This window comes from Equus quagga, chromosome 9, assembly GCF_021613505.1.
Source record: "Equus quagga isolate Etosha38 chromosome 9, UCLA_HA_Equagga_1.0, whole genome shotgun sequence".
NCBI lineage: Eukaryota > Metazoa > Chordata > Mammalia > Perissodactyla > Equidae > Equus > Equus quagga.
In genome coordinates, this window is record NC_060275.1 from 51,054,451 (window position 1) to 51,081,385 (window position 26,935).

General features: G+C 38.4%; 1 protein-coding gene and 1 pseudogene across 1 annotated transcript in view; one reads left to right on the plus strand and one right to left on the minus strand.

The window, feature by feature from the left end:
• The first annotated feature begins 606 nt into the window (after positions 1-606).
• Positions 607-1,672, plus strand: LOC124245145 (actin, cytoplasmic 1-like; annotated as a pseudogene).
• A 10,911-nt stretch (positions 1,673-12,583) lies between these two features.
• Positions 12,584-26,935, minus strand: part of NDC80 (NDC80 kinetochore complex component) — a 41,808-nt gene continuing 27,456 nt past the window's right edge. Inside the window, exons 14-17 of the mRNA XM_046670995.1 lie at positions 21,792-21,884; positions 20,161-20,291; positions 18,357-18,459; positions 12,584-14,328 (exon numbers count right to left, since the gene is read on the minus strand). Coding sequence (XP_046526951.1) covers positions 14,191-14,328; positions 18,357-18,459; positions 20,161-20,291; positions 21,792-21,884 — 465 coding nt within the window. The 3' untranslated portion in view covers positions 12,584-14,190. The remainder of the gene's footprint in view (positions 14,329-18,356; positions 18,460-20,160; positions 20,292-21,791; positions 21,885-26,935) is intronic.

The following is a 26,935-nucleotide window of genomic DNA, read 5'->3' on the forward strand; positions in this document are numbered from 1 at the left end:
CACAGAGAAAAATCGAATGTATACTCATGAAAGCCTGCAGGGTACAATAGTTAAGAGTTGAGGTCCTGAAGTTAGACTGCTTGAATTCAGTTTTGCCATTTACTAAAGAACTTCATCGTTTACTATTGAGAACTTGGTAAAATTACTTAACCTTTCTGTTTCTCAGTCTATGCAAAATCAAATAAATAAAAAAATAAGTAAATTATGGAAAATTTAGTAATATAATTGATAAGGTAAATCTAATCTGATTGATAATATATCAAATTATATGTCATAAAAAGAGAATACACTTTCCTTTCAGTTGCCCATGAACACTCACAAAAACTATTGGGCCACAAAGAAAAACCTTAGCAAAGTACAAACAGTAAATAGTAAAGCTAGCATTCTCTGATCATAAAGTAATATAATCAGAAATTAGTAAAAGTTAGGGGGACAAAACTCCCTCTGTGTGGAAATTTAAAACTATTTTAAACAATTCTTTGAATGAAGAGAAACCACTAAGTGAAACTGTAGACAATGAAAACAACATATAAAAACTTGTAAAGAAACTGGCCGCAGCCAGCTGCCCTCTGCCTCCCCCAGCCACTCCTCCGATACCAACGAAAGAAGAAATTGCTGCTCATCCACAATGGCTCTGGCATGTGCAAAGCTGGCTTTTCTGGGGATGATGCCCCACAGCCATGTTGGGTGCCCTGGCACCAGGGTATCATGGTGGGCATGGGGCAGGAAAGCTATATGGGTGGCAATGCCCAGAGCAAGCACAGCATCCAGACACTGAAGTACCCCATGGAGTAGACACTGTCACCAACTCGGACGACATGGGGAAGATCTGGCACCTCTACAACGAGCTGCACCGTTGCCCTGGAGGGGCACGCTGACCTGCTGACTGAGGTCTTCCTGAACCTCAAGGCCAATAGAGAAAAGATGACTTAGATCATGTTTGAGACCTTCAACACCTGGGCCTTGTATGTGGCCATCTAGGCCATGTTGGCCCTGTATGCTTCTGGCTACCCCACTGGTATTGTCACGGACCCCAGGGATGGGGTCACCCACATGGTGCCCATCACCAGGGTTATGCCCTGCCCCACACTATCCTGAGTCGGGACCTGGCTAGCTGGTACCTGATTGATTAACTCATGAAGATCCTCACAGAGAGTGGCTACAGCTTCACCACCCCCACCAAGGGGAAAATCGTGAGTGACATCAAGGGGAAGCTCTGCTACGCGCAGAAGATCGCTACTGCTGCGTCCTCCTCCTGCCAGGAGAAGGGCTGTGCGCTGCCAGACGGTCAGGTGATCACTAGCGGTTCTGGTGTCCAGAGGCGCTCCTCCAGCCTTCTTTCCTAGGTATGGAGTCCTATGACATCCACAAGACCACCTTCAACTTCATCACGAAGTGTGATGTTGACTTCCGGAAGGACCTGTCCGCCAACGCAGTGCCGCCTGGTGGAACCACCGTGTGCTTCCGCGGTACTTACAGGATGCAGAAGGATATCACGGCCCTGAGCCACAACACGATGAAAATCAAGATCATCGCTCTTCCTGAATGCAAGTACTCAGTGTGGATTCGGGTCTCCATCTTGCCCTCACGGTCCACCTTCCAGCAGATGTGGATCAGCAAGCAGGAGGACCACGAGTCGGTCTCCTCCATTGTCCACTGCAAATGCTTCTAAATGGACTGCGAGCTGGTGCATAGCATTTGCTGCATGAGTTAATTCGGAAGTGTGCTTTGTGCCACCTTATGCTAGCCTCATGAAACTGAAATAAGACTTTGAAAAGAAATGTGTCCTTGAAGCTTGTATCTGATATTAGCACTGGATTGTAGAACTGGTTGCTAACTTTGATGTTGTATCCAAGTTAACTGTTCCCTTGGTATATGTTCAATATCCTGACTATATCTTTGCTTGAAACCTTAGTACATGTGGCTTGGTCACTGCCTGGCTTGGTGAGAATCTGTGAGACCGTCAGTTTCTTGATCTGTGCAGGGTATCAATGTGTAAGAGCTGACTAGTCCAGGATTTCTCTAGAAACTGGTAAGAGTTCTTGAACCAGTTGTCATTTCTGTCTTGTTAGTCTAACAGGATTGGGAAAGTCCAAGCCTTCCGACCCAGTATCCTTTCTTAGCTGATGGTTTCCCACCAGAACACTGTGGGTTGTTACTTGAATTGGAAAATGGTTTGCATTTGCAGCTGTAAATTTATTTACTCTTTTAGTTTATGTAAAGTTTTTGTCCACAATTCTCAATTATTTAAGAGATGACAACAAATTTTGTTCTTCTACTACCAGGTGAGAACATGAGGTGCCAGCAAAACGTCACTGTGCGAGGCAAATGAAGAGCTTCAGTGAACCAGAAAAAAACAAAACCCGAAAACTTATGGAACCCAGAGGAAAATTCATAGTTTTAAATACTTACGGTAAAGAAAAAAGAATTAAGACCCTAAAAAGTTAGGGGGAGAAACAACAAAAATAAATGGAAGGAAAGCAGAAGGAGTTACTTAGTAAAGAAAAAAGCAAAAACTAATAAGTTAGAAACAGAAAAAGACAAGTATTATGTTCAAAAAACTAATTCAATAGAGAAACCATTAGCTATTTGATTTTAGGAAAAAGAGAGAAAATATGCAAAAAAAAATAATAAAGGGAAAATAACTATAAAACCAGAAAATAAAAGGAATTGTAATAAACTACTTTATTAAATTCTGTGAAAATAGAAAAGTGTCTAAGATAATATAATTTGCCAAAACTATAGAAGAGATTAAAAACAAAAACTTAAACTGATTTCTGTAGAAGAAATAGGTAAAGTTGTCAAAGAGCCCACAAAAAGCAGTACACTCAGATGGGGAATTCTGCCAAACTTGAAAGCATACAATTCTAAGACTTTTATATTATTTCCAGAGAAATTTTAAAAAGAAGGAAAATGTCTATCTCTAAAGTGATTATAACATTAACACTAAAACCTGACAAGAATTAAAAAATATGTATCAGACCACCAATCTCACATAGGAATATCAATGCAAAAATAAATAAAAATTATTTTAGATATTATTATTAAATTAGAAATTATTTTAAATAAAATATTAGCAAATACAATGCAGCAGCACATCAAGAGAAAAAGGAAAGAAAGAGAGAAAAAGAAAAATACATCATGACTAAGTGGAATTTATTCTAGGAATGTAAGGGTATTTATATGTTAAGAAAACAATCATGAAAATACTAGGAGAAAAATAATAAATTCAATGTCATAGATGCTTAAAGCTTATTTGATAAAATTCAACAACCATTACTAAGGAAAAAAAGCTTAACAAAATAGGAAAAAAATTGGTACTTCCTTAACATATCTAACTCAGCACAAAACCTGGTATTATGATTGATGGGGAAACACTTGAAGCATCTCCATTAAAATTAGGAATAAGACAAGGATGGCCACTCTTATAAGCATGTAATATTATATTTGATGTACTGGCCAATACAATTAAACAAAAGAAGAATTTTTTTTTAGGGGGGGAAGATTAGCCCTGAGCTAACTGCTGTCAATCCTCCTCTTTTTGCTGAGGAAGACTGGCCCTGGGCTAGCATCCGTGCCCATCTTCCTCTACTTTCTATGTGGGACGACTACCTCAGCATGGCTTGCCAAGTGGTACCATGTCTGCACCTGGGATCCGAACTGGCGAACCCTGAGGCTGCTGAAGCCGAACGTGTGCACTTAACTGCTGCGCCACCTGGCTGGCCCCAAAAAGAAGAAAATTTGAGGCATAATACCTGAGAAGGTGTATGTAAAACTGTTACTATTTGCAGGAATTATGGCTATGTAACTGGAAAACTCAAGAGACTCAAAAACAATAACAAAACTACCAAATAATAAAAGAGTCATAAATTAATGAAAAGTTACATAAACAAATAGAAGTCAATATATTTCTCATATATACAAATCACAACCGTATAAGAAACATAGTGGAAGAGAAGATTCATTCACAATAGCAACAAAAAAGATCAAATACCTAGGAAAAAACTTAAAGGATGCAAGAGTTGTATGAAGAAAACTGTAAAAACACAACAGAAGACTTCAACAGATAGAAAAACATACCATGCTTTTTCATCAGGGAGACTCAACAGCATAAAGAATCTTCCTAATTTAATTTATAAATTGTGTTAGTCCTAGTCCTTCCAGAAGCAGAAGCCAAGGTGGGATTAAACATGCAAGAATTTTGTTAAGGGAAAAGGTTATGTGAAAGGAAATAGGGAGAGAGGTGAGAAAGGCTGGGAGAGCTGTCAGACCCCAAAGTAGTGAAGAGGGAGGGAGAGAAGGTTGGGTGGAAACTTCGTTGCCTCTGGGCGGTCTGAAGAATGTGTGGAAAAGCTGTCAGGGGGTTCTTGAGCCAAAGTCAACATGCTCCCTGTAGCAGGAGTTCTGTGAAGCATATCCTCATAGCTGCTACAGTTCGTTCCTTGTACCACACACATCTATTTCTTCACACAGGTTCAGGGAGCGCTGTTCGGAGGGAACACAAGAGTGAGGTTAGTGGGAAGAGCAGCAGCCTCTGTTGCTGTGGTTGATCTCAGGGCCACAGCTGGTACTCTTCCTCTCCCTCCTCCACTGCCCATTTGACCCCTCAACTATCACGTGGGCTAACCTGGCAGTGTGACTCAAGCCTTCTTACCTGAAGGGACTGAACACGTGATAGTCATTTCTTTCTCATTTTGGGGTTGCTGCATCCCAAAACTGAACCATCTGTTCCTAGTTCCAGTGGGGCAAGGGCATATCCAGGTGGTGCTCAAGTGGATCGCTTGGTTCTGCCACCATTTTGTAAAAACATCTCCAGCTCCTCCTGCTGAGCAGGGTCATTTGTCCCTCCCATGATGGTGGCTCCAATACTCTCCTGCATCCTTGAGCACAAGGTGTCCAAAGCACCCTGGTGGCAGCTGTAACCAATAGTTCAATGGCACTCTTGCTGTGTCCCTTAGCAAGAATGTGTCCCCTATGGGAACAGAACCTCTAACCTTGCAGAGTTTTGGGGATGGGAAGCAAAAAATCCCCAGTGGGTCACTGTGAGTGATGACAAGTGGAGCAATGCTTGCTTCCACCCCTTGATTTCCTCTCCCCTGTAACCTTCCTCTTGGGATGTAGCCCCATACAGGACTCTCTGATTTCATTAATATGTTACGTCTTGAAAGATGGGGCCCTAGTCCTTCCGAGAGTTTTCTCTAAGCTAGCATTTCAGTAGTACATTTAGAAGGCTGTTCCAGCATTCTAGAAGGCCTCTGGGTAGTCCAGTACATGATATGACCAGTGAATTCGTAACCCTATGGTCATGGGTTCACTCCTATATTTCCTTCACTGATCAGATGTTATGTGTGTGGAATTCCGTGCCTGTGAATCAAGCATTCCATGAGCCCCAGATAGCGGTGCTGGTTGAGGCTCTGTGGGCATGAAAGGCAAGGTATCTATCCTTGTGAGAATGGGGTGCTGGCCTTTCCAGGATGGACAGGGCTTCAAATAGTCAATTTGCCACCCAGTGACCAGTTGGTCTCCTCCAAGGACAGAGCTGTATCATGGGCTCTGTGTTGGTCTCTGTTGCTGACAAGATAGACATTCAGAGGTAGCAGTAACTAAGTCAGTCTTGGTAAGAGGGAGTCCCTGCCGTTGGGCCTACACAGAGCTTCCGTCTCTGACATCATAGCATTCCCCTAGGTGCACATCACGTCAGTTCTGTGTAACTTCAACTGGCCAAGTGGTTTTGTCAGTGCCTCTTCTGTAGTAGATGTTTTTGGTAGGTGTTAACATGTGATACAAAAATCTTCACACTTGGGGCTCACTCATATGTTCATGCAATGGCTCTACCCTAGACAACTTTGTCTCTTGTCCTCTGGTCCTTTTTCTTCTAAGCCCTGACCAGACAGCTCAGCTGTTGTTGCTATTTTTGAATCTGTGTATATCTCATCTCAGGTCACTTCTCCTTCTATACAAAGTGGACGACCAGGTGCACTGCTCACAGTTCTGCCCATTAGGAACACTGTCTCTTGGCAGTCTTCCAGGCCTACCTCTGAATATGGTTGCAATGCACCTGCTGAGTATTCTCCCTTTGGACCCCACATGTGAACTGACTCATCTATAAACCAAGCTTGAGATTTTTCCTCTTTTTCATCTGGTTGTGTGGGGCCTTCTATGTCCATAGGTGAAATCTGGGGAAGGTGCAAAAGTGGTGGGTGACATGAGGGTCTGAACTGCCTGCCTGGGCAGCTTCTTTGTGCCCTCTGGTCCTGCTCAGATTGATCCTGTATGTACCATTTCCATCTTCTTATGGACTGCTGTTGGGCCTGTCTGACTTTATGACTTGGTGGTCACAATAGGAAGTTCCAGGTGCACAGTCACTCAGTGTCCCGTGGTTTAGTGTTCTGTCTCTACCAAGACCCTGTAACATGCCAAGAGCTGTTTCTCAAAGGGTCTGCACTTGTCTGCGTGGATAGCATGAGTTTGCTCTAGAATCCCAGAGATCTGTCGCTTCATTCTCTCACTGGAGTTTACAGAAGCTCCACAGTATATCTTGTCCTACTGCTGACACCTCCAACATCATAGACCCTGCAGGATGGTATAACTCAGGATGCAGGGCTAATTGCGCCACAGCCCTGACATGCTCTTCCTGGTGCCACTCAAGCCTTTCAGGTCACCCAATACATCGACTGGAACAATATTCCTGGGTGTGGAATTTGTTGTCTCCAGAACTCAAAGAGGCCTATCAGGCACTGCACTTCATTCATATGTTATGGAATGCAAGATGTAGCAATTTGTCTTTTACTTTGAAAGTGATATCCCGGCATGCCCCTAACAATGAACCCTGAAAAACTTCACTGAAGTGATAGGTCCCTGAATCTTTTTAGGGATTATCTCCAATTCTCTCTCTCCCTCCCTTTTTTTTTCTTTCTTCTTCTCCTCAAAGCTCCCCAGTACATAGTTGTATATTCTAGTTGTAGGTCCTTCTGGCTCTGCTATATGGGATGCCACCTCAGCATGGACTAATGAATGGTGTTTGATCTGCACCCAGGATCCGAACCAGCAATACCCTGGGCCACCAAAATGGAGTGCATGAACTTAACCAGTCAGCCATGGGGCCGGGCCCATCTCCAATTCTCTGAAGCATATGTATGTTACCAATGCCACTAGCATCTTAGCCAGCTCTTAGTTATCCTGTCCAATCAGGATGTCATTGATGTAATGGGTTGGTATATTGTCCAGGTGGTCCAGATATATTATGATAGGAGGCAGGAGAGTTAGCATAGCCTATGACAACACTGTAAATGACTGTTTATGAATATTGTCCATCTCACAATAACACAAACTGCTCTGATCTTCCTTTCTAATTGGCATGGTAACGAATGTAGTCGCCAAATCAATGGGTGCATACCACATAGCGGCGGCCTTATTAATGTGCTCTAGCAGTGACACCACATCTGGTGTAGTAGATGGGATAGGGGCTTGTACTGGGTTAAGTCTGTGGTAGTCCCCAGTCATTCTCCAGGGTTCATCGCATTTCTGAAAGAGTCAGACTGGTGAATTAAATGGAGATATGATAGGGCTCACCACCTCTGAATCCTTTAGGTCACTCATCTCTGCCAATCTCCCTTGTATACGATGTTATTTTTATTTACTATCTTGGCCAAGTGGGCAGTTTCATCAGTTTCCATGTGGCTTTCCACACTGTAATAGCTCTTCTTCTACATACCAGGGACCCACTGTGGGGTGTACTTTAAATCCAAGTATATCAATTTCAATCATATACTTGGGGGTTGAGGAAACGACCTTTGGGTGGGTCCACAGACTCACTGGGTATACCAAGGCAGATCTTAGTCAGGACTCGATGAATTGCTTAGTCCTCATAGGCCCATTCCAATACATGGGTGTGGTGATGCTCTTGGTCAATGTCAACTCAGATCTTGTGTCAAATAGTCCTAAAACTGTCTGATGAATTCCCTTTCCACAGTGTACAATCACTCGGGTAAGTGGCTGTAGGTCTCTTTGGGGAAGTGCTGGGGGAATCATCACACTATACACTTGCCATGGTGTCGCTATGTCCTTCCTTCTAGAGACTCAGCCACCTCCTCAGTCATTGAGTTTCAGATCTGAAAATGGCTCAGATCTGGGAACTGAGCAAGAGATTGTGACTTTTCATAGGCCTGACCACTCTTAGGCCTCTTCTCTAAAATTCTTGTTATTTGTTGATTATTGAATTAAAAAGAACCCTTGTTCAATTTCTCTGGTAACCTAAAACTGCTCTAAAAAATAGTCTATTAACTAAAAAAATGTTAAAAACCCCACCCTTGTTGGATCAGTGTGATGTCAAGGTAGTCCCTATTTCTTTGGACTCTACTATGACAGAGGGTGGAAGAGTTATAGTTCTGTCCTCTTTTGCCCCCGGGGACACCATCTCTATTACCCACCTCTGCAACTTCTTCAGACTAAGCACCCTTGACTACTCTTTTAACCTTGCCCATCACTGTGGGCAGCCTCCTGGCCTTTGTTACTTCGGGGCTCCATCATCCCCATGGTTGTTCATGAGCTCAGCTCTGTGCCCGCCTCTCCCACTGTCATCCCAGCCTGCAGAGGAGCCGCCACTGAACTTCCTAGTGATGCTGCTGTCCCTCTCACCAGGGCATTCCCTATGGCCTTAATGGATGGGGTGTCCTCGGGGTCCTCCTGTGGAGCACTGGGGCTCTTCTGGCTTTACGTTATGTATTCCAGCATGCTCCCTTCCCTCAGTCTTTCTATTCCTTCCTTTACTTTCTGCCAGGGCAACTCAGGCATTTCCACTTTGCTGAGTTTGCCGTGATTTTATGTACCTCTGAAGAGCCACTTCAATAGTGACTTTGCCCCATGCTCTGGGGTCCTTTCCAGGGTGTTGAATCCCATCTTCTGGAAAAGTGTCCTTAGGCCAATGAATTCTTGTTTATTGAGCCTATGTTCTGGCTCCCATGATCAAGCACCCGTGTGGTGTTGGATTGGAACTGGAGATACCGGTATGAACTCATGGTTTTTAACATATCAATAGAGAGAAACATAAATACAGATATGTGTATGTATATGAATACTTATATTTTCTAGCTCTATCCTTGCAGAGGGCCTGGAGGCATTGGCACCTTAGAAGCAACGAATACACATAGTGCTCAGATTTTGGTTTCTAAATATTGTTGTCCACTAAAAGGGACCAGACATACGTGGAGAAGTGGCTGATTCCAAGGATGGGGCAGGGGAAGTACAGAATGGGCCCGGGACATCTTATTGTGCCAGAAAGCAAGGAAATTCTCAAAGAATGATGGAGAAATGTCAAAAAAGAACACAGGAGCCAGCCTGAAGGGGCTCCCACTGGTCAAATCTGGGACAATTTAAGCATCAAAATAAATAATGACAGTTAGAAATTACAACCCATTGATTAAAATAAGAATCCATGGGTCCTTACTGATATACATAAATAAAGAGAAGGAAAAGTTCTTCCTTACAGTAGAATGCCGACTGATTACTGTAGAAGAAATGAACAATAGAATTAGAAATTTAAAAATCACTTAACGTATATCATGGTGGCTAAAGTTAATAATACTGTATGGCATATTTGAAAGTTGCCAAGAGAGTAGATCTTAAAAGTTCTCATCACTAGAAAAAAATTTGTAACTATGTGTGGTGATGGATCTTAACTAGACTTATTGTTGTGAACATTTTGCAATATATACAAATATTGAATTATGTTGTATACCCAAAACTAACATAATGTTATATGTCAATTATATCTCAATTAAAAAATCACTTTTTGGCAACCATCATAGTAATAATTCATTCAAGACACACAGATGTTAAAGCTAGTAGGTGAAAGCTTGATGATAAATACTGTGTTTACACGGTCTCAAAGTATCCTCTCCACTTCTTAATTACAAAGGAGAAAATAGTAAACTTGTGAATACCACCAAAACCAAATGACTAAAGTTAACATTAATGGGACTAATAAATATCATGTACCTTTTGATGCAACGTACCGAAAAGAATGTAACATCACTTTGTGGTGTCCTGCAAGCAATACATACCCTATCTAATCATGAGAACGCATTAAGCAAAAATTGAGGGACAGTCCATAAATTACTGGACTCTTCAAAAATGCCAAGTCATAGACATGAAATGAAAGTCAAAGACACAATGAGGAACTCTTCCTCTGTAAAGGAGGTTAAATAGATTGGACAATTAAATGGAATGTGTGATCCTGGATTGGATCCTGGACCAGCAAAAAAAATCCTAATAAAGGAAAAGTATTGGGACAATTAGCAAAATTTGAGTTAAGTTCTGTAGATTAGGTACTAATGTACCAATATTAATTTCCTGATTTTGATAATTGTCTTATAATTATAAAAGAGATTGTCATTGTTTTTAGGAAATATACACTGAAGTATTTAGAGGTAAAGGGGTATCATGTCTGCAACTTAAGTGAGTCAAGATAGATAAACAGAAAAAGAGAAGGCGAAGTGGGAGAAAATGATAAATAAATGTAGTAAAACACTACCTAGGGAATTTGTGTGAAGGGGGTTATTTGTATTAGTTACAACTTTTTAAAGACAAATTATTTCAAAATCAAAAATTAAAAGAAAAAATTCTTCTATAGAGGAAAGGCTTAAAATAGTAACATTGAAAGCAAGGTAAAATATCAAAGAGATTAACACAATTGGGGAAAGATTGATTTAATCACACATAGGATCAAACATAAGATAAACAATAATAAATGATTAATGTCCCTAAATGGAACTGGAAACTATGATAACACAACTCTTCTATGACAAAAAGATGGAACTAGAGGAAGTTACAGGAAGGCAGATTTTGGCCCAATATAACATAGAACCTTCTGGCAAGCAGCATTGCTCAACAATCAAATGATTTGAAGCAATGAGCAATTTGGAAGCAGTCCTATCCCCGGAAGGATTCAGACGAGGGCTAGGTAACCGTCTACAGAAAGGCCTGGGAGGTGTTCCTCATCGGTTGGGAGGTTCAACTGTCTATCTAAAGCCTTTTCTGACCGTAGCATTCTTAGAGTTTGCAAGTGGAATAATATCTACTTCAATGGTGTTAGTTGTGAAGACAAGCACGTCCTTAGGAATTCAGAAGAAAACTTGTAGAGTGAGGTAAAAAATGTTAAAAGTGCCCTGCAAGTACTCTGATCACTTTTGTCTCGAACATGACCCAAGTTGTCCTTAGGTTAACACCTTGGTTGAACTTAGAATGATTTTTCTGTCATTCCTAAAATCACTATTAAATAGTAGTATATTATGGATAATATTTAACTAGTGATAATTTTTTCTTCTAAAGTACATCTCAAATTTTAATGTACATACAAACAACTTGGAGATCTTTTTAAAATGCAGATTTGGATTCTGATTTTGATTCAGTAGTGAAAATTATAAAACTTCTAGAATAAAATATAGGTGAAAATTACAGTGATGTTGGCAAAGATTTCTTGGGTTTGGCAGAGATTCCTTAAATATCACACAAAATGCAGAAAGTATAAAAAAAAGCAAGAAATTTGGCTTTGTCAAAATTAAAAACTTTTGCTCTCCAAAAGATACTATTAAGAAAATGAAAAGGAAAGTCACAGACTGAGAGAAAATATTTGTGAAACATGTATCAGACAAAGAATATATAAACTCTTACAAATCAGTAATAAGAAAACCATCCAGTAAAAATATGGGCAAATATTTGAATAGACACTTCCCATGAAGATGTATGGCTGACAAATAAGCATATGAAAAGATGCTTAACACCATTGGTCATTAGAGAAGTGCAAATTATTATCACAATGAGATAGAACCACACACTCTTAGGATGGCCAAAATTAAAAAGACTGACCATACCAACTGTGGATAAGGATGTGGAGCAACTGGAACTCTCAATACAGTGCAGGTAGGAACATATAGTATAACCATCTGAGGAAACATTTTTTTTTTCTAATTTTTTTTTTTTTTTGAGGAAGATTAGCCCTGAGCTAACATCTCCTACCAATCCTCCTCTTTTTGCTGAGGAAGACTGGCCCTGAGCTAACATCCATGCCCATCTTCCTCGACTTTATATGTGGGACACCTGCCACAGCATGGCTTGCCAAGCAGTGCCATGCCTGCACCCAGGATCCGAACTGGCGAACCCCGGGCTGCCGAAGTGAAACGTGTAAAGTTAACTGCTGTACCACCGGGCTGGCCCTTGAGGAAACACTTTTTAAGTTTCACAAAAGTTAAATATGCACCTACCCTATACGAACTAGCCATTCTACTCCTGTGTTTACCCGAGACATGAAAACACATGTCCATACAAAGATTTGCACATAAATGTTCATAAAGACTTTATTTGTAATAGTCAAAAACCATAAACAACTCAAATGTCCATCAGGTGAATGGATAAACAAACAATATATTCATATAATGGAATACCACTCAACAATAAAAAGGAATGAACTACTGATATACAGTGTGACGTGGATATCAAAATAATCATGGATCTCAAAATATTCTGAGTGAAAGAAGCCATACAAGTCTACACACTGTATGATTATATTTATATAAATATAATTCTAGAAAATGCAAACCATCCTCTAGTAACAAAAAGGAGATCAGTGCTTGCCTGGGGATGGGTGTGGGGCAAGTGCCAGGTAAGGACAAGAGAAAGGATTACAAAAGGCCATGAGGAAGCTTTTATAGGTGATGGATATATTCACTAGCTTGATTGTGGTATGTCAAAAGTTACAAAAGGTTAAATACATACAGTTTATCTCAAGAAACTATAAAAAGCGCAGATTCTGATTCAGTAGGTTTGGGGTGGGGCCAGGAGTCTGCATTTTTAACTCCCAGTGATGCTGATGACATTTTTCATGCCACATTTTGAGTGACAAAGCTCTGAGTAGTCTTTGTCTCATATATATGTACCATTTGAGTGCAGATGTGGCTGTACCATATTGGATAGTGCAGACAGAATATTTCCATCACTGAAGAAAGTTCTATTGGATGTCAGGAGTCAAAATTCTTGAATACACTGGTGACTATTAATCTTGTCATACCAATTTTCTCCCAACTATGACCTGTCTTTGTTCATTCGACTCTCAGGCTGACTGCTCTCCCTTCATAAAGCTTTGCTGGAATTCTATTCTGGGTTCTTATAGTATGTTGCTTACATTTCATTTTATCATGTTCTTCATTTTGACTTGCATTACAGTTGGAATAAAGTTTAAAGAACAGAAAGTTAACCTGGAGGCAGATGTTAGTTCAACTTGAGGAGCTTCCTAACAATTTAGATTTGCCTAAAAAATCTCACATTCTAACACCCCTTCCTCCCTATCCACAACATTGATATTTCATGGCTCCTGTGGCTTTATTCAGGATTGTGCACTGGTTCAAGTTAGTTCCAGTGTGGCTTCTATCACTACTGAGAGGTGTGACCTGAGGTAAATCAGAACATCTCTAGGATTGAATTCTTATCCCTAAAATGAGGGGGTTGAACTAGATTATTTTACTATTTCTCCTGATTCTTATTTCAAAATGAAGATGGCACGAAGCCAGAAATAACTTTAGCTTTTTGGCTCTGGGTAAAGAGTGGGTTAGACTACATGTTCAGAGTCAAAGTTTTTCAGTTGGACAGTACCAACCTTTGTATAGTTTATACCTGGGATTGGCAAACTTTTTCTGTAAAGGGCCAGACAGTACACATTTTTGGCTTTGGGGCCATCTGGTCTCTGTCGCATATATTAAACTCTCTATTGTGGTGTGAAAATAGTCATAGATGGTATGTCGATGAATGCGTGTGATTGGTTTTGGCCCACAGTTGGTTTGCTGACTCCTGCTTTAGACCGAAATACCAATCTTCTAACCATCTGAAGTTAGGCAGAGAAATCAGGGGAGAAACACACTTTACTGACACAATTTTATTAACTCTGGGAACACAATATAAATGGTCTTTCACATTTAAAGACAACAATCGAACAAGTTATCATAATTTCAGGATATACATACTTTAATTAACTATATTTATAAAAGATATAAAAATATTTCACAAACTTGGGAAGACGTGGTCATGAGACTTCATTGTAAAGAGGGGAACAGGATGTTAGAGATTTTTCAAATCTACAAAGGATTTTTCAAAATTTACACTGTTAATAAAGTTCTTGCTTACATAATCCACATTTTATCTTTATTCATCAGAAGCCTTAAGTAGAGCAGCTTTCTTCTTATACTTGTCTCCAATCTCTCTAATATTTTCCAAGAGATCTTCAGACATGTATTCTTCAAACTCTCTATCAACTTTAGCAAGTTGCTCCTCCAGATGTTTCTAGTGGAAACAATTAGCAATTGTTAAGGTGAAAACATTAATTTCTTTTGAAGTGCTTGATTGTGAAATTTACAAACAAGACTGAAGCATTTGTAAGAACAGGAATAAAAGGAATACTCTTGTATCCACCTATTTGGGCCCTTTCCTGATCATATCCCCTTTTCTTTTCTCCCCAGAGACAACCACTCTCCTGAACAGTGCTTTTCTTTATACTTTTACCACACACATAAAGATAGATATATATGTATGTATCTCTATACTGTATACTAGTTTAGCAATCCTTGTTTTTAACCTTCATATTTACTGAATATTAAATACAATGTTCTATGACATTTTTTATCCACTATTTTAAGATTCTTTCACAATACATATAGCTATAGTTTATTCATGTACTGCTATATAATATTCTATTGAATGAATATATCAACATTTACTTATCCCTTTTACTGTTAATGAATTTTTGTTGGTTCCTAGGTGCGGTAGGCTGAGTACCAGCCTCACCAAAGATATCCATGTCCTAATCCGCAGAACCTGTGAGCATGTTATCTTACAAAGCAAAAGGAACTTTGCAGGTGTGCTTAAGTTAAGGATCTTGAGAAAAGGAGATTATTTTGCATTATCCTGATCAAATGTAATCACAAGGGTTCTTGTAAGAGAGAAACAGCAGTGAGAGTCAGAGAAGATATAAGGACAGAAGAGAGGTCAGAGAGGATAGAAGATGCTGTATGCTGTTGCTTTGAAGATGGAGGAAGAGGCCACAAGCCAAGGATTGTAGGTGGCCACTAGAAGGTGAAAAAGGCAAGGAAATGGATTCCCCCCTAGAGCCTCTAGGATTACAGCCCAAAGGGCCCATTTTAGACTTCTGTGTTGCTTTAAGCCATAAATTGGTAATTCGTTACAGCAGCAATAGGAAACTAGTACACCAGGTATTTGCTCTTTTACTATTTCAAATATTATACTGTAACAAATTACAACAAACTGGGTGGCTTAAAACAACAGAAATTTATTCCCTCACAGTTCTGGAGGCCAGAAGTCCAACACCAAGATGTTGGCAGGGCCATGTTCTCTCTGAATGCTCTAGGAAAGAACCCTTCCTTGCCTCTTCCCAGCTTCTGGCAGTTCCCAGCAATCCTTGGCACTCCTTGCTTATAGCTGCGTCACTCTAATTTCTCCCTCCATCTTCACATGGCCTTCTTACAAGGATACCAGTCACTGGATTTAGGGCCTACCCTAATCAAGTGTGACCTCATCTTAACTAATTACACCCACAAAGACTTTATTTCCATATAAGGTCATACTATGAATTCCTGGGGGATACTATTCAACCCAGTACAGTACTCTAGTACACAATGTAAAAATCTCTTCAAATACCTAGAGTGGAACTGCATAGTATTAGGGATTGCCAAATTGCTTTCTAAAATTGTCACATCAATTTACAACCCCAGCAGTATAAATGAGAACGCCCATCTCTCTACATCCTTGTTAGCATTTATTATTATAAAAGGTTATTTTTTTTTTGCCAATTTCTTAAGGGTAGATAATGGTATATCTTTTCATATGTTTATTTGCCACATGGGCTCTTTGTGAAACTCCTCAGTTGAGTCCTTTGCCCACTTTCCATATTTATTTTTTGGAGGTCATTATATATCTGGATGTTAATCCTTTTTGAGTTGTTTTAAAAATATCTTCTATCATTTTTGTGGCTTGTCTTTCCACTCTCCATGTCTTTTGATGTAGAGATCTTAATTTTAATAAAGCTGAATTTATAAATAATTTACCTTGTGCTTTGTACTTTTTGTGTCTAATTTAAGAACCTCTTTACAATTTCTAAGACATAAAGATAGTCTCATAATTCTTCTAAAAGTTAAAAATTTAGCCTCACATCGATTTCTCAATCCATTTGGAACTGATTTCTGTCTTGGGTTTAAGGTAGGAAACCAACTCTATTAATTCAACAATTCATTTTACCCACTATTTTGCAATACCACCTCTCTCACCTATCAGTTTCCTGTCTATGTTCATGCATTCATTTCTGGACTCTTAATCAGAGATTGGTTTGTATGCATCAATACTACCATGTGTTAATTACAGCTTTATAATAATTTTTGGCACATCTAAACAGACCAAAAAATAAAGCGTCTGTGCACATCAGGGAGGTAGGAGTTTAGAACAGGATTCAGCAATCTTTTTCTGTAAAGGGCCAAGTAAAAAATATTTTAGATTTTGTGAGCCAGACAGTCTTTGTTGCGACTGCTCAACCCTGCCATTGCAGTGGAGAAGCAGCCATAGATAAATGAATGAAGTGGCAATGTTCCAATAAAACTTTATTTACAAAACCATGCTGTGGGCACAATTTGGCCTGTAGGCTGCAGTTTGCTGTCCCCTGGCCTAGAACATCAACCACATATAGGACCTGTATGGGGCTCCAATCAGGAACTGCTCAAAGAAACACTTTGTCCCATAGGAAAAATATACCATTTAAAGATACCATTAGATCCAAATTCCTGTTTTCCTTAGTCCAATTTCATTACTTGTAAAATTTCCCCCCATTAGGTTTTAATGATGATCAGCTGACTTTCTATGCTTCTTCCATACTTTACAGACCAACTGTGAATTTTGCATAGTGCAAAGTAAGTGCTCAATAAATGTTTGTTGAATTTGGTCTAATCTTTTTGAACAGTGAACATTTAGTTACACACAAAGTAACTAAAAAGTAATAGTAATCTATCATTAGAGTTTCAAACCTAAGTTTATATTAACTGATTAAAATTTTAACAGCTGTGGCTACTTTTCACATAAATCCCTAGTGATAACTCACTACTGGATTAACACTGAGGTCACACTGACAGTTACAGATAATAGATAGAGGTGCAAAGGAAGTTGGCAATGATTTAGTACATTCTTCTCATTTTTCAGATGAAGAAAGTGAAGACCAAAAGAAGTAAAATGATACACACAAGCAGACTTTCTCAATCTAAGCCAACCACTGTACGTTATGAATGAACATTTCTCTTATGCAGTTAGGATGGAACTACTATACACCATCCTTGGGAGAATGAGAAAGTAATCACTTGAATAATTTTCTGGTCTGTGGTTCAGATGAACAATACTGGTTGAAAAAGGATCCATGAAAGGTTATAGAGCCACTAAGCGGTTGAATTAGGAAGAAGTGGGTAGAACCCAGGTTTTCTGATGAAGCATCTAGGACTTTCTTTCTTTTCTTTTTTTTGAGGAAGATTAGCCCTGAGCTAACATCTGCTGCCAATCTTTCTCTTTTTGATGAGGAAGACTGGCCCTGAGCTAACATGTGTGCCCATCTTCCTCTCCTTTATATGTGGGACGCCTACCACAGCATGGCTTGACAAGGGGTGCCATGTGTGTACCCAGGATCCGAACCGGTGAACTCTGGGCTGCCGAACTGGAATATGCGAACTTAACCACTGTGCCACTGGGCTGGCCCCTAGGACATTTCCTTTAGTTCTTACTACCAAGCACAGAAGAACACTGGCAAGCAAGAAAGCAGCCATTCAATGTCTTTCAGGAGAGACGGGTAAGTAGGCTATCACATGCTCTACTATCAATAAATGGAGGTCTATTAATGTGATATGAGTTTTTTTCCTTCAGTCATTCACAGCTGAAAATACACTGTCACCTGATAAATTACCCAGGAATTTTAGAGTTTAGCAATTTATCTTGACTCTTGGGCTGTGTACAGGTTAGAGGAACAGTTTCATTGTTGAACTTTCAAGGTACGTGAAAGATGGACATAAGTAAACTTCATATTTTAGAAATTCTTTATTCTTAAAATATCATTTTATGTTGTTTATGTGAACAAAACAGATTACTTTATAAAATGCACGAGTGTTGCCTTACCACACTACTAGACAGGATCTTCTGATAAACTTTTACTAGATCAAATTTTCCATATAAATAACATTTATCATTTAATTTCTACGGAAACAAAACAGAAATACATCAACGTTTTAGAAAGCTTTCTCAGAATGTAGGAAAGACCTTCACATACTTACCTCCACAGACCCTACATGTGTAGCAACCATCTCTAAAAGACGCTGCAAGTTATTTCCCACTTTTCGTCTTTCTTCAGTTGTGGTCTGTACAACAAGTTGGTATCTGCAGAATAAAAACTCTTGTTTGAGTTGTCTAGAAAAAAACCTAATATATCAGTTCTAGTTAGCTCACGTCTCCTTTTCATATTCAATAAAACCAGACTCTGATTGGTATATGTGTTCCCTGCTCTATGTATAATTCAGAGAAGGCCACTTCTCAACCATTAAAACAGAAATAAAAACATTTTCAAAGATCCTTTGCAAGCAACAAAACAAAAGAGCACCAAGAACTCATGCTTTAACATACAAAGGTTGGGAACAAATAGTCTTACCTGAGTCTCCAAAGGAATTGTAAACCTAAATGCTTTCAGGGGCAAGACATTAAATACATTTGAATGGGGGAGTAGAAGTCTTACCTTTAGACATTCAAATTCAAATTCAAAGCAAAAAAAAGGCAAGCCAAAAAACCTTTCAAGTGAGTTTTTCATCCCTAGGTTACAACTAAGGAAATGAAGAGGTGTGAGTTTTTTTTTAAGAGTTGTACTTCCAACCACAAAGTAAGGTTTTTTTATTTGAGGGCCACCTAAGACTTAAAAAAAAGTATATTTTAATATTACACAGTGTGGCTAAAATTTTTCCTATGTGAGTTTTAAAATTAAAAGGGAAACCAAAAGGAAAAACTTGACAATGTATAATTTAATAATGAAGAACTTCTAAGAAATGTTACGTAAAATACAGTCAGTTCTGCTATAATGCTTGTTTGGCAGTGTGTATTTTTTCCAACTGGATTGATATACTAGGTAGAAATTGGAGCATAATGCAAATTCTGCATCTGCTTAAGCCTATTTCCTCCTTGAGAAACACTATGTGAATGCCAAAAACTGCACTCATCTGAATCCAGATGCAAAGGAATACACAAAATACAAAATATGTATGCACATACCTCAAAAGTGCACCAGCTCCCTCAGTTCATTGCCAGTGTGATGGAGCCACGTGCATCCACATCTGGTGTGACAACTTCCCATCTGATTCAGATAACCCTCCTTCCACCGCTTCTCAATAATTCACAAGCTGCAACCCTTTGAATGCCCACTCCCCCTGGCAAACTTCAGGTCTTTTGTAGGTAAAGTGTCATATTTATTATAGCATTTATGTATTTCTTAATCATTTAACATGTGTACAATTGTGCTAAGATTTATATTAGGCTCCCACCTTTTGTTTGTGTGTGTCACTGACAGAGTTTCTGAGTGTTGTGCTTCAGTCCTCTGATTTTTATTGCATGATTTTGCATGGTGTTGTGATTATTACGAAGGCACAGATTGTGTTATAGGAGACTGTATAATTTATAGCATAATTATAGTTTACTAAATAATATACATAATTTCTAGAAAATGTATCTTAAAAATATGAACTCAGTGGAGTTTATTAACACTTAGTGGAATTTTGTTAGAATTTACTAACAAATAGCCAGTTATTTGAACTGATTTGGAATTTTATGTTGTTTTCAGGGATTCAAAGTCATTTATTAAATAGATCTAAAAATGAATGATTCCTTAGGGGACAATAGCCATAATGGTAGCGGAATGCATTTTTCTAGGCAAAGTATCTCAAATTATAAGCTGTTCTGCTTAAGTTATATTCACCACTCCCTCTCCCCTAAATAGCTCTATAATATAAATTAAAGCAAATAAACATAATCTAGTTTTATAGAAATGTTAAATAATTAATCTGAAAATAAAAATAAATCTTGGCGAGATGAACTTACTCCCGCTGAATAGCATCTAATTCATTCATAGCTTCACTGAGGCCCTCGTTAACAGCACTTTCCAGCAGGTGCTTGTGTTTCTCCAAGGATTCCAGCTCATTGGCACATTTTTTGTCCTCTTCCTCAGCTTCCTAGCAGGATAAAGTCACAGTTATGATTTTTTCATATTCACATTCTATATATTCCAGGTAGATTTAAAAAATTTATGTAAAGCATTTATAAAAAATCAGGTTGCATCATCATCTGTATTCTCAGGATGATTAATCCTTTACATGTAAGAGACTTTACACTGCTCCCTTGGGAATTTTATACTGTAAACATAAATGTGACCTTTTCAATAAGCCTGTGGAGAATTCATTCAGCAGTATTTTCAAGTCTGTACTGTAGGAAATTTTATGATACCCTGATTTAATTTTTTTCCATGAGCATAAAAGAAGCCTTTTATATAGGTCAAAATGTGGATGCCTTTCATATTACCATTATTTCACATATGCATTAACTATGTACAGGCAAAGTAGCCCAAATTCATCACTTCTTAGGTTCCTCAAAATGAAATATGATAGTCTTTCACTTAAGTGCTTTAGAGAATAAACTTAAAGTGTATTGTCATGGAGGACATACGAAAAATCAAAATGATTACCAAATGCCTCATATTTCAGATGTAGATCATATTATTGTGGTGTATTTTCTAAAAATTTCACACTGCTTAAAAAAATGTATAGGTCCTAAACACAATATGGGTCAAGAGAAAAGTTTTTAATTTCTGATAGTTGGTTCGTGTAACTATGTAAAAAATTTTGGTGTGGTTTAAAGTTTCATATAAATTGTATAAGTGGCAATGCACAGTCATCTGAGTACTTCCCTAAGAAAAATGCTGGCCAGAAGGTGGGGTAGAGGTGGTGGGGAATGAATCCAATTATTTTACCCATATTCTAGATTTTTTTTTTTTGAGGCAGATTAGCCCTGAGCTAACATCTGCTGCCAATCCTCCTCTTTTTTTGCTGAGGAAGGACTGGCCCTGAGCTAACATCCATGCCCATCTTCCTCTACTTTATATGTGGGACGCCTGCCACAACACGGCTTCCCAAGTGGTGTGTAGGTCCACACCCGGAATCTGAACCAGTGAACCCTGGGCCGCCAAAGTGGAACATGCAAACTTAACCCCTGTGTCACTGGGCTGGCTCCCATATTCTAGATTTCATGTAAGTGGTCTTTGGAATTTGGCCAGGATAGTCAGTTTGCAATGACTATGGGCAATCACGTGTATTAAAAGGCCTTATTGGGGTTCAACCTTTAGGAGTACTTAATACTAAATCTCTATTAAAAGGTGGAAGAGATTACGTTTACAACAAGTTTTGGTCTTCCAAGGATACTGAATCACATGTGCAAGCATAAAATATCAATGGGACAGAAAACACGCACTGTGGTGAAATAGCCCAATTCCAGAAAAAAGTTCTTTAAAAGAACAAAATAAAATAACTCCTTACAATAAACTTTGGAAGAGAAACTAAACTAAAACACAAGTTGTAAGATATAGTTTAAAAATTTCAGTTCGATGTCAGAACAGATGCCTAGTCAATCAATTTATGACAGCTTTCGCTAACCTATACAAACGGTGGCAAAGTTCTTACCTTAACTTTTTGTTGGTAAAGATCATCCAGCTTTTGAACTTCTTCTTTCAGAGATCTTACACTTCTCCTGCTTTCAGTTATCATTGTATTTAACTTGAGGAATAAAACTTTGGTTTAGAAATCATAACTGTACATCAAAAAATTTTTAATAAAGAACTTTTATATTATCAATCAACTAACTGAACTATTGTATTTCTTGTGATCCTTTTGGACTCTCACCTATCATTTGTCCAAGACATTTATTATCTCCCTAAGAGGAGTTAATCTCAAGGAAACATGTTTTTTTAATGTATAATGTTTAAATGCAGAGTGGTATAGTAGGGCATTAGTTAAGAATCAAGTCTGGCTTAATTCTCAGTAAAACAAGGATACCAAAATCCGTTTTTCCGCTAGTAGCTGTGGGAGTGCTTTTTAAGCTCTTATATATATTATTATTATTAAATATTATTTAAATATTACAGATACTATTAATAGTTTTATATTTATTAATAAACATAAATTGTTTTTGCTTTCTATTTTGAAGTCTAGCTTTACTTAGACTTTAGTTGGTTATCTAGCTTTCCATTTGTGTGTTCACTTTCTGGGATGCTAAACAGAACTATTCATACTGATTTTATTGGATAATGTTTGCTAACTGGTTACACTCAATGCGTTCTTCCAAAGAGTAATAAAATAAGCACATTTAATCTTGTTAAAGCTTGAGCTTTAAGATATGTTGAAACCAAAACTGAAGAAAAAAAGTGTTTCTAAAGTTCATTTCCTGTTGACAAGTGCTGATAGCAGTTGATACCAGTAATTAATACCATGTTTTTCAGCTATACCAAGAGGAATATATTTCCTGCAGGAAACAGAAAATAGTTAAAATGTATCAATAAGCCGATATCTTTCTTTAAAAGGATATTCTACACTTACGTGAAATTAAAAAAAAATATATATATATGTTTTGAGAAAAATTTAGTAAAGCTAATGTTATTTGGCAAAAGAGAATGGTAAAATGATTACATTTATTAAAGAAATTTGCATATACTTCTTATTTAATCATAAAAAGTCCCTTGTAAGGGATGTTCCTTTCCTATTTTACAAGCAAGAGGAGTAGGTTGGAAAGAATGCTATTTACTCAGGATCACGCCGCTAGCATATGCCCAGAACTCAAAACCAGATGTTCTAACTCCAAGGACTTTTTCTCTACCACCTGCCTGTCAAATTATTTTAAAGACTAGAGTCATTGAAGCTATAAACTTTGCTTCCAATATAACGATATGTTACTTCTGAAGTAACTACTAAGTTAAACAAGTTGTTTCATTAAATTCATCTGCAATAAGACCAATGGACACCCAAATAACCGGAACTTCCATCAGGCCCTCACGGTTTGTCAAAATTATGTTTACTTACCTCTGAGCAGCTTCTACCTTCCACGTCAGCTTTACTAAAGTTTCATCAATTAATTAAAGTTTCCCCTGATTACAAAAATACACATTTCCATTGTGGTAAATAGGGGAAAAATTAAAGAAAACAACAATCACCAATAATTCTGCAGCCCAAAGGAATCACTATTAATATTTGGCATACTTCCTCCAGTATCTTTTTCATCCATTCATTCAATAAAGAGCTCCCAAGATGCTTATAAGCAAAGAAGATATCATTAATTACTTTAATTAGATGATTTTTTTCCTTCTATCATTAAGAAGACAGAAGCCACTAGACTGGAATTCCATCACTTCTCGCCTCTGACCAACTGTTGGAGCCCAGCGCAGGCTAATTCAAAATATCCCACAATAACATATTATTTTGAACTAAAGTTACCTGAGATGAGATACCTTAGAATGCAGAAAGGGCATTCTGACCCTCCTGTCGCTGTGCCCCATGAAGCAGGAAAGAAACCTCCCCTGTGAAAGGCGCTCTCCCTGCATCCTTATCACCAGAGCTAGGTGACTCAGGGCCGAGAAACCTGCATAAACCAACCTTGCTAATTTACTACCTCAAACCTAAACTCTGCTTAAATTCCTAATTTCATACCCCGAACTTAAGTTTCTTTGTTCTGTCAATTCTTCACAAATTTACTCTTTCTTTGCATAAAAGATATATATACTGCCTACTTTGTTCACTCTCTGAGCATCACTTCTTTATGATCTCCAATACATACGTTTTAAACTGGGGTTTTCTCCTGTTAATCTGGCCTTGTGTCAGTTTTATTACTAGTTCAGCTATAAGAACTCAAGAAGAGAAGAAAGAGGATTTTCTCCTGTTGCGACACAACCGACATATTTGTAAGAGATCTTTCCTCATTCCTTCCAGTCAGTATCAGGATGCAGGGCACCCACTTTCCTCACAAAGAGAAGTACCCCTCCAGCAATTCTCTGGATCTCGTGCCTTCATATTTCTTCACCCATCACATTCAAATCCATCAATCCCTTTTGCTCCTAACTTTTCCCTCTTTCCCTTGAACTCACTCTCTTGTCTTTAAAACCAAAGCCTCTCCCTGATAAAAAAAAAAAAACCCCAAAGCAAAACCACAAAAGATAGAAACTTTTCCCATATACCACTTTCTAACTACTGTTCCATCTCCTCTTTTCCTTAGACTCAAACACGTGTAACAGTCTAATGTGTAGTAGTCCACGAAGAGCAGCCTATTCATAGCGTAGTATCTTCCTCTTCTACCCTTCAAACTTCAATCCACAGTGATATGCCTTCTGGCTCCTCTGCGTCATAAAATTGCTTTTGCAAATGTCACCAGTAACATCTTACTTGTTAAAGTCAATGAGTACCTTCCAGCCTTAATTTTATTTGTCATCTGGGTAACATTTCTAGTTGCCAATCCCTCCCTTCTGAAATCCCCTTCCTTGGTTTCTAAGACCATGGAAACTCCTGGTTTTCTCTTTAAGTCTTGGGAGTTCCTTCTAACTCTTCCTTATGGGCTTCTCTTTCTCTGCTTGTACTTTGGATATCAGTGTTCTCCCAGGATTCTGATCTTGGCTATATTCTCATTTGCTCACTTGGGAGAGCTCTCTCTCACTCTCACACCTGGGCGATCTCTTGGCTTTAATTACCTGCATGGTAAGAAATATCCATGTATATCTGTATATTTCCAAACTCCAACTGTCTACTGGACATTCTCCAGTAGACGTCCCAGAGACTTGAAATTCAGCATATCCCACTCTGGAATTCTCTCTTCTAGACCATTCTCTTGTATTCCTTATCAAGGTTCTAGAACATCGCCACTGACAAAGACTCTCTTGTTGACCAAACTACTCAGGCTCTCCTGAACGCTCTTCTTAACTAGGCTGACTTTTGGGCTTCCGTGTTTGTCTCTGTATTGTCCAATTTTAGCAAGAATCCTGCTAAGTCAGTTTAAGCAGAATCCCCCATCTTCAATATCTGATCAAGTTCCTCATCCTCCACCAACCCCCAGCTGATGTCTGACCACCTTGGCCTCCTTCAGCAAGAACTCTGTTATGTTAGTTTAGCCAGAATCCCCCCTTATCCCTGATGTTTGCTCTCAGTAATTTTCCATCCACTGATCCCCATCCTGCTTCTTGGCTATAAATTCTCATTTTTCTTTGTTGTATTTATAGTTAAGCCCAATTTCTCTCAACTATTACAAAACTCCATTGTAGTAGCCCCCCTTGAATAAAGTCTGCCTTACTGCCTTTAACAAGTGTCATGAACAATTTTCCTTTAATACCACATACCAAACGTGGATACTGGACATTCTTAATTTCTCTCTTTTCCTTAACTTTCACATCCAAATGGACCACTAAATTATGTTGTTTCAATCCTTAAACCTCTTTTCTCCATCTTTACTTCAATAGCCTTGGTTTGGGTCCTTACCATTGACTGCTTAGGATATTGTTAAATCTCTTATTTGTGGGTCTCTAGTCTTGTGGCCCTCGAACGTATTCTTCAAAATGCCAACACTGTGAGCTTACCAAAATACAGTAGTCCCCTCTCCCTGTGGTTTTACTTTCCCCAGTTTCAGTTATCTGTGGTCAACTGGGGTTCAAAAATAATAAATGGAAAATTCCAGAAATAAACAATTCGTAAGTTTTTAATTGCATACTATTCTGAGTAGCGTGATGAAATCTTGCGCCACTCAACCCAGTCCCACCTGGAATGTGTACCATCCCTTTGTCCAGTGTATCCACACTGTATACTCTGCCCGCCAGTCAGTCACTTAGTAGCTGTCTTGGCTACTGGATTGACTGTTGCAGTATCACAGTGCTTGTGTTCAAATAACTCTTATTTTACTTAGTAAGGTCCCCAAAGTGTGAGAGTAGTGATGCCGGTAATTTGACTATGCCTAAGAAGCCATAAAGTGCTTCCTTTAAGAGAAATGGTGAAAGTTCTCAACTTGCTAAGAAAAAAAAAAAAAAATTGTATGCTGGGGTTGCTAAGACCCATAATAACTTTTATTACAGTATATTGTTATAATTGTTCTGTTCCATTATTAGTTACTGTTGTTAGTCTCTTACTGTGCCTAATTTATAAATTAAACTTTATCACAGGTATGTATAGGAAAGAACACATATAGAGTTCAGTAATATCCGGTTTCAGACATCTGATGGGGGTCTTGGAATGAATCTCCTATGGGTAAGAGGGGACTACTGTATCTTGAAATCTGTTAGGAAGAACACAATAGTTCTTGAAGAGTTCAATTAACTAGGGTTTCCTTTAATTGTTTGGTGTTATGTAAACAATGCCTTTTGTTTGCATCTGAGAAATAGCTTCTTAACTTTTCTTCATCTACTATAACAATGTTTACTCTGAAGGTTACTGAATACAGTAGTAGTGTTCTCTCTCAGGGATATTGGTGACGTTATGTTTCAAGTATTTCAGAAGCAGGAACTTTCTGTACACTACTTTTGGAAATAGAGTTCTAGAGGCATTTAAATTTGAGTTCTCCTGAATTCCATGGTTCAGAATGAAAAACTTGGTGAACAAAAATCTCCTTATCTATCAAAGCTAGTTAGTCTCTAACCCCAAATGATACATACCTACTTTAAAGTAGCTACCTCAAATCCCTTTTAGTATAAAAAAGACTATTATTAAATTATCTCAAGTTAGAGGCAATTCTCCATTAAAAGAAAAGGGAAATGTACTCAGTTTCATATCTCTTTGTCATCAATGATATGTGAAGCCTAGGATAT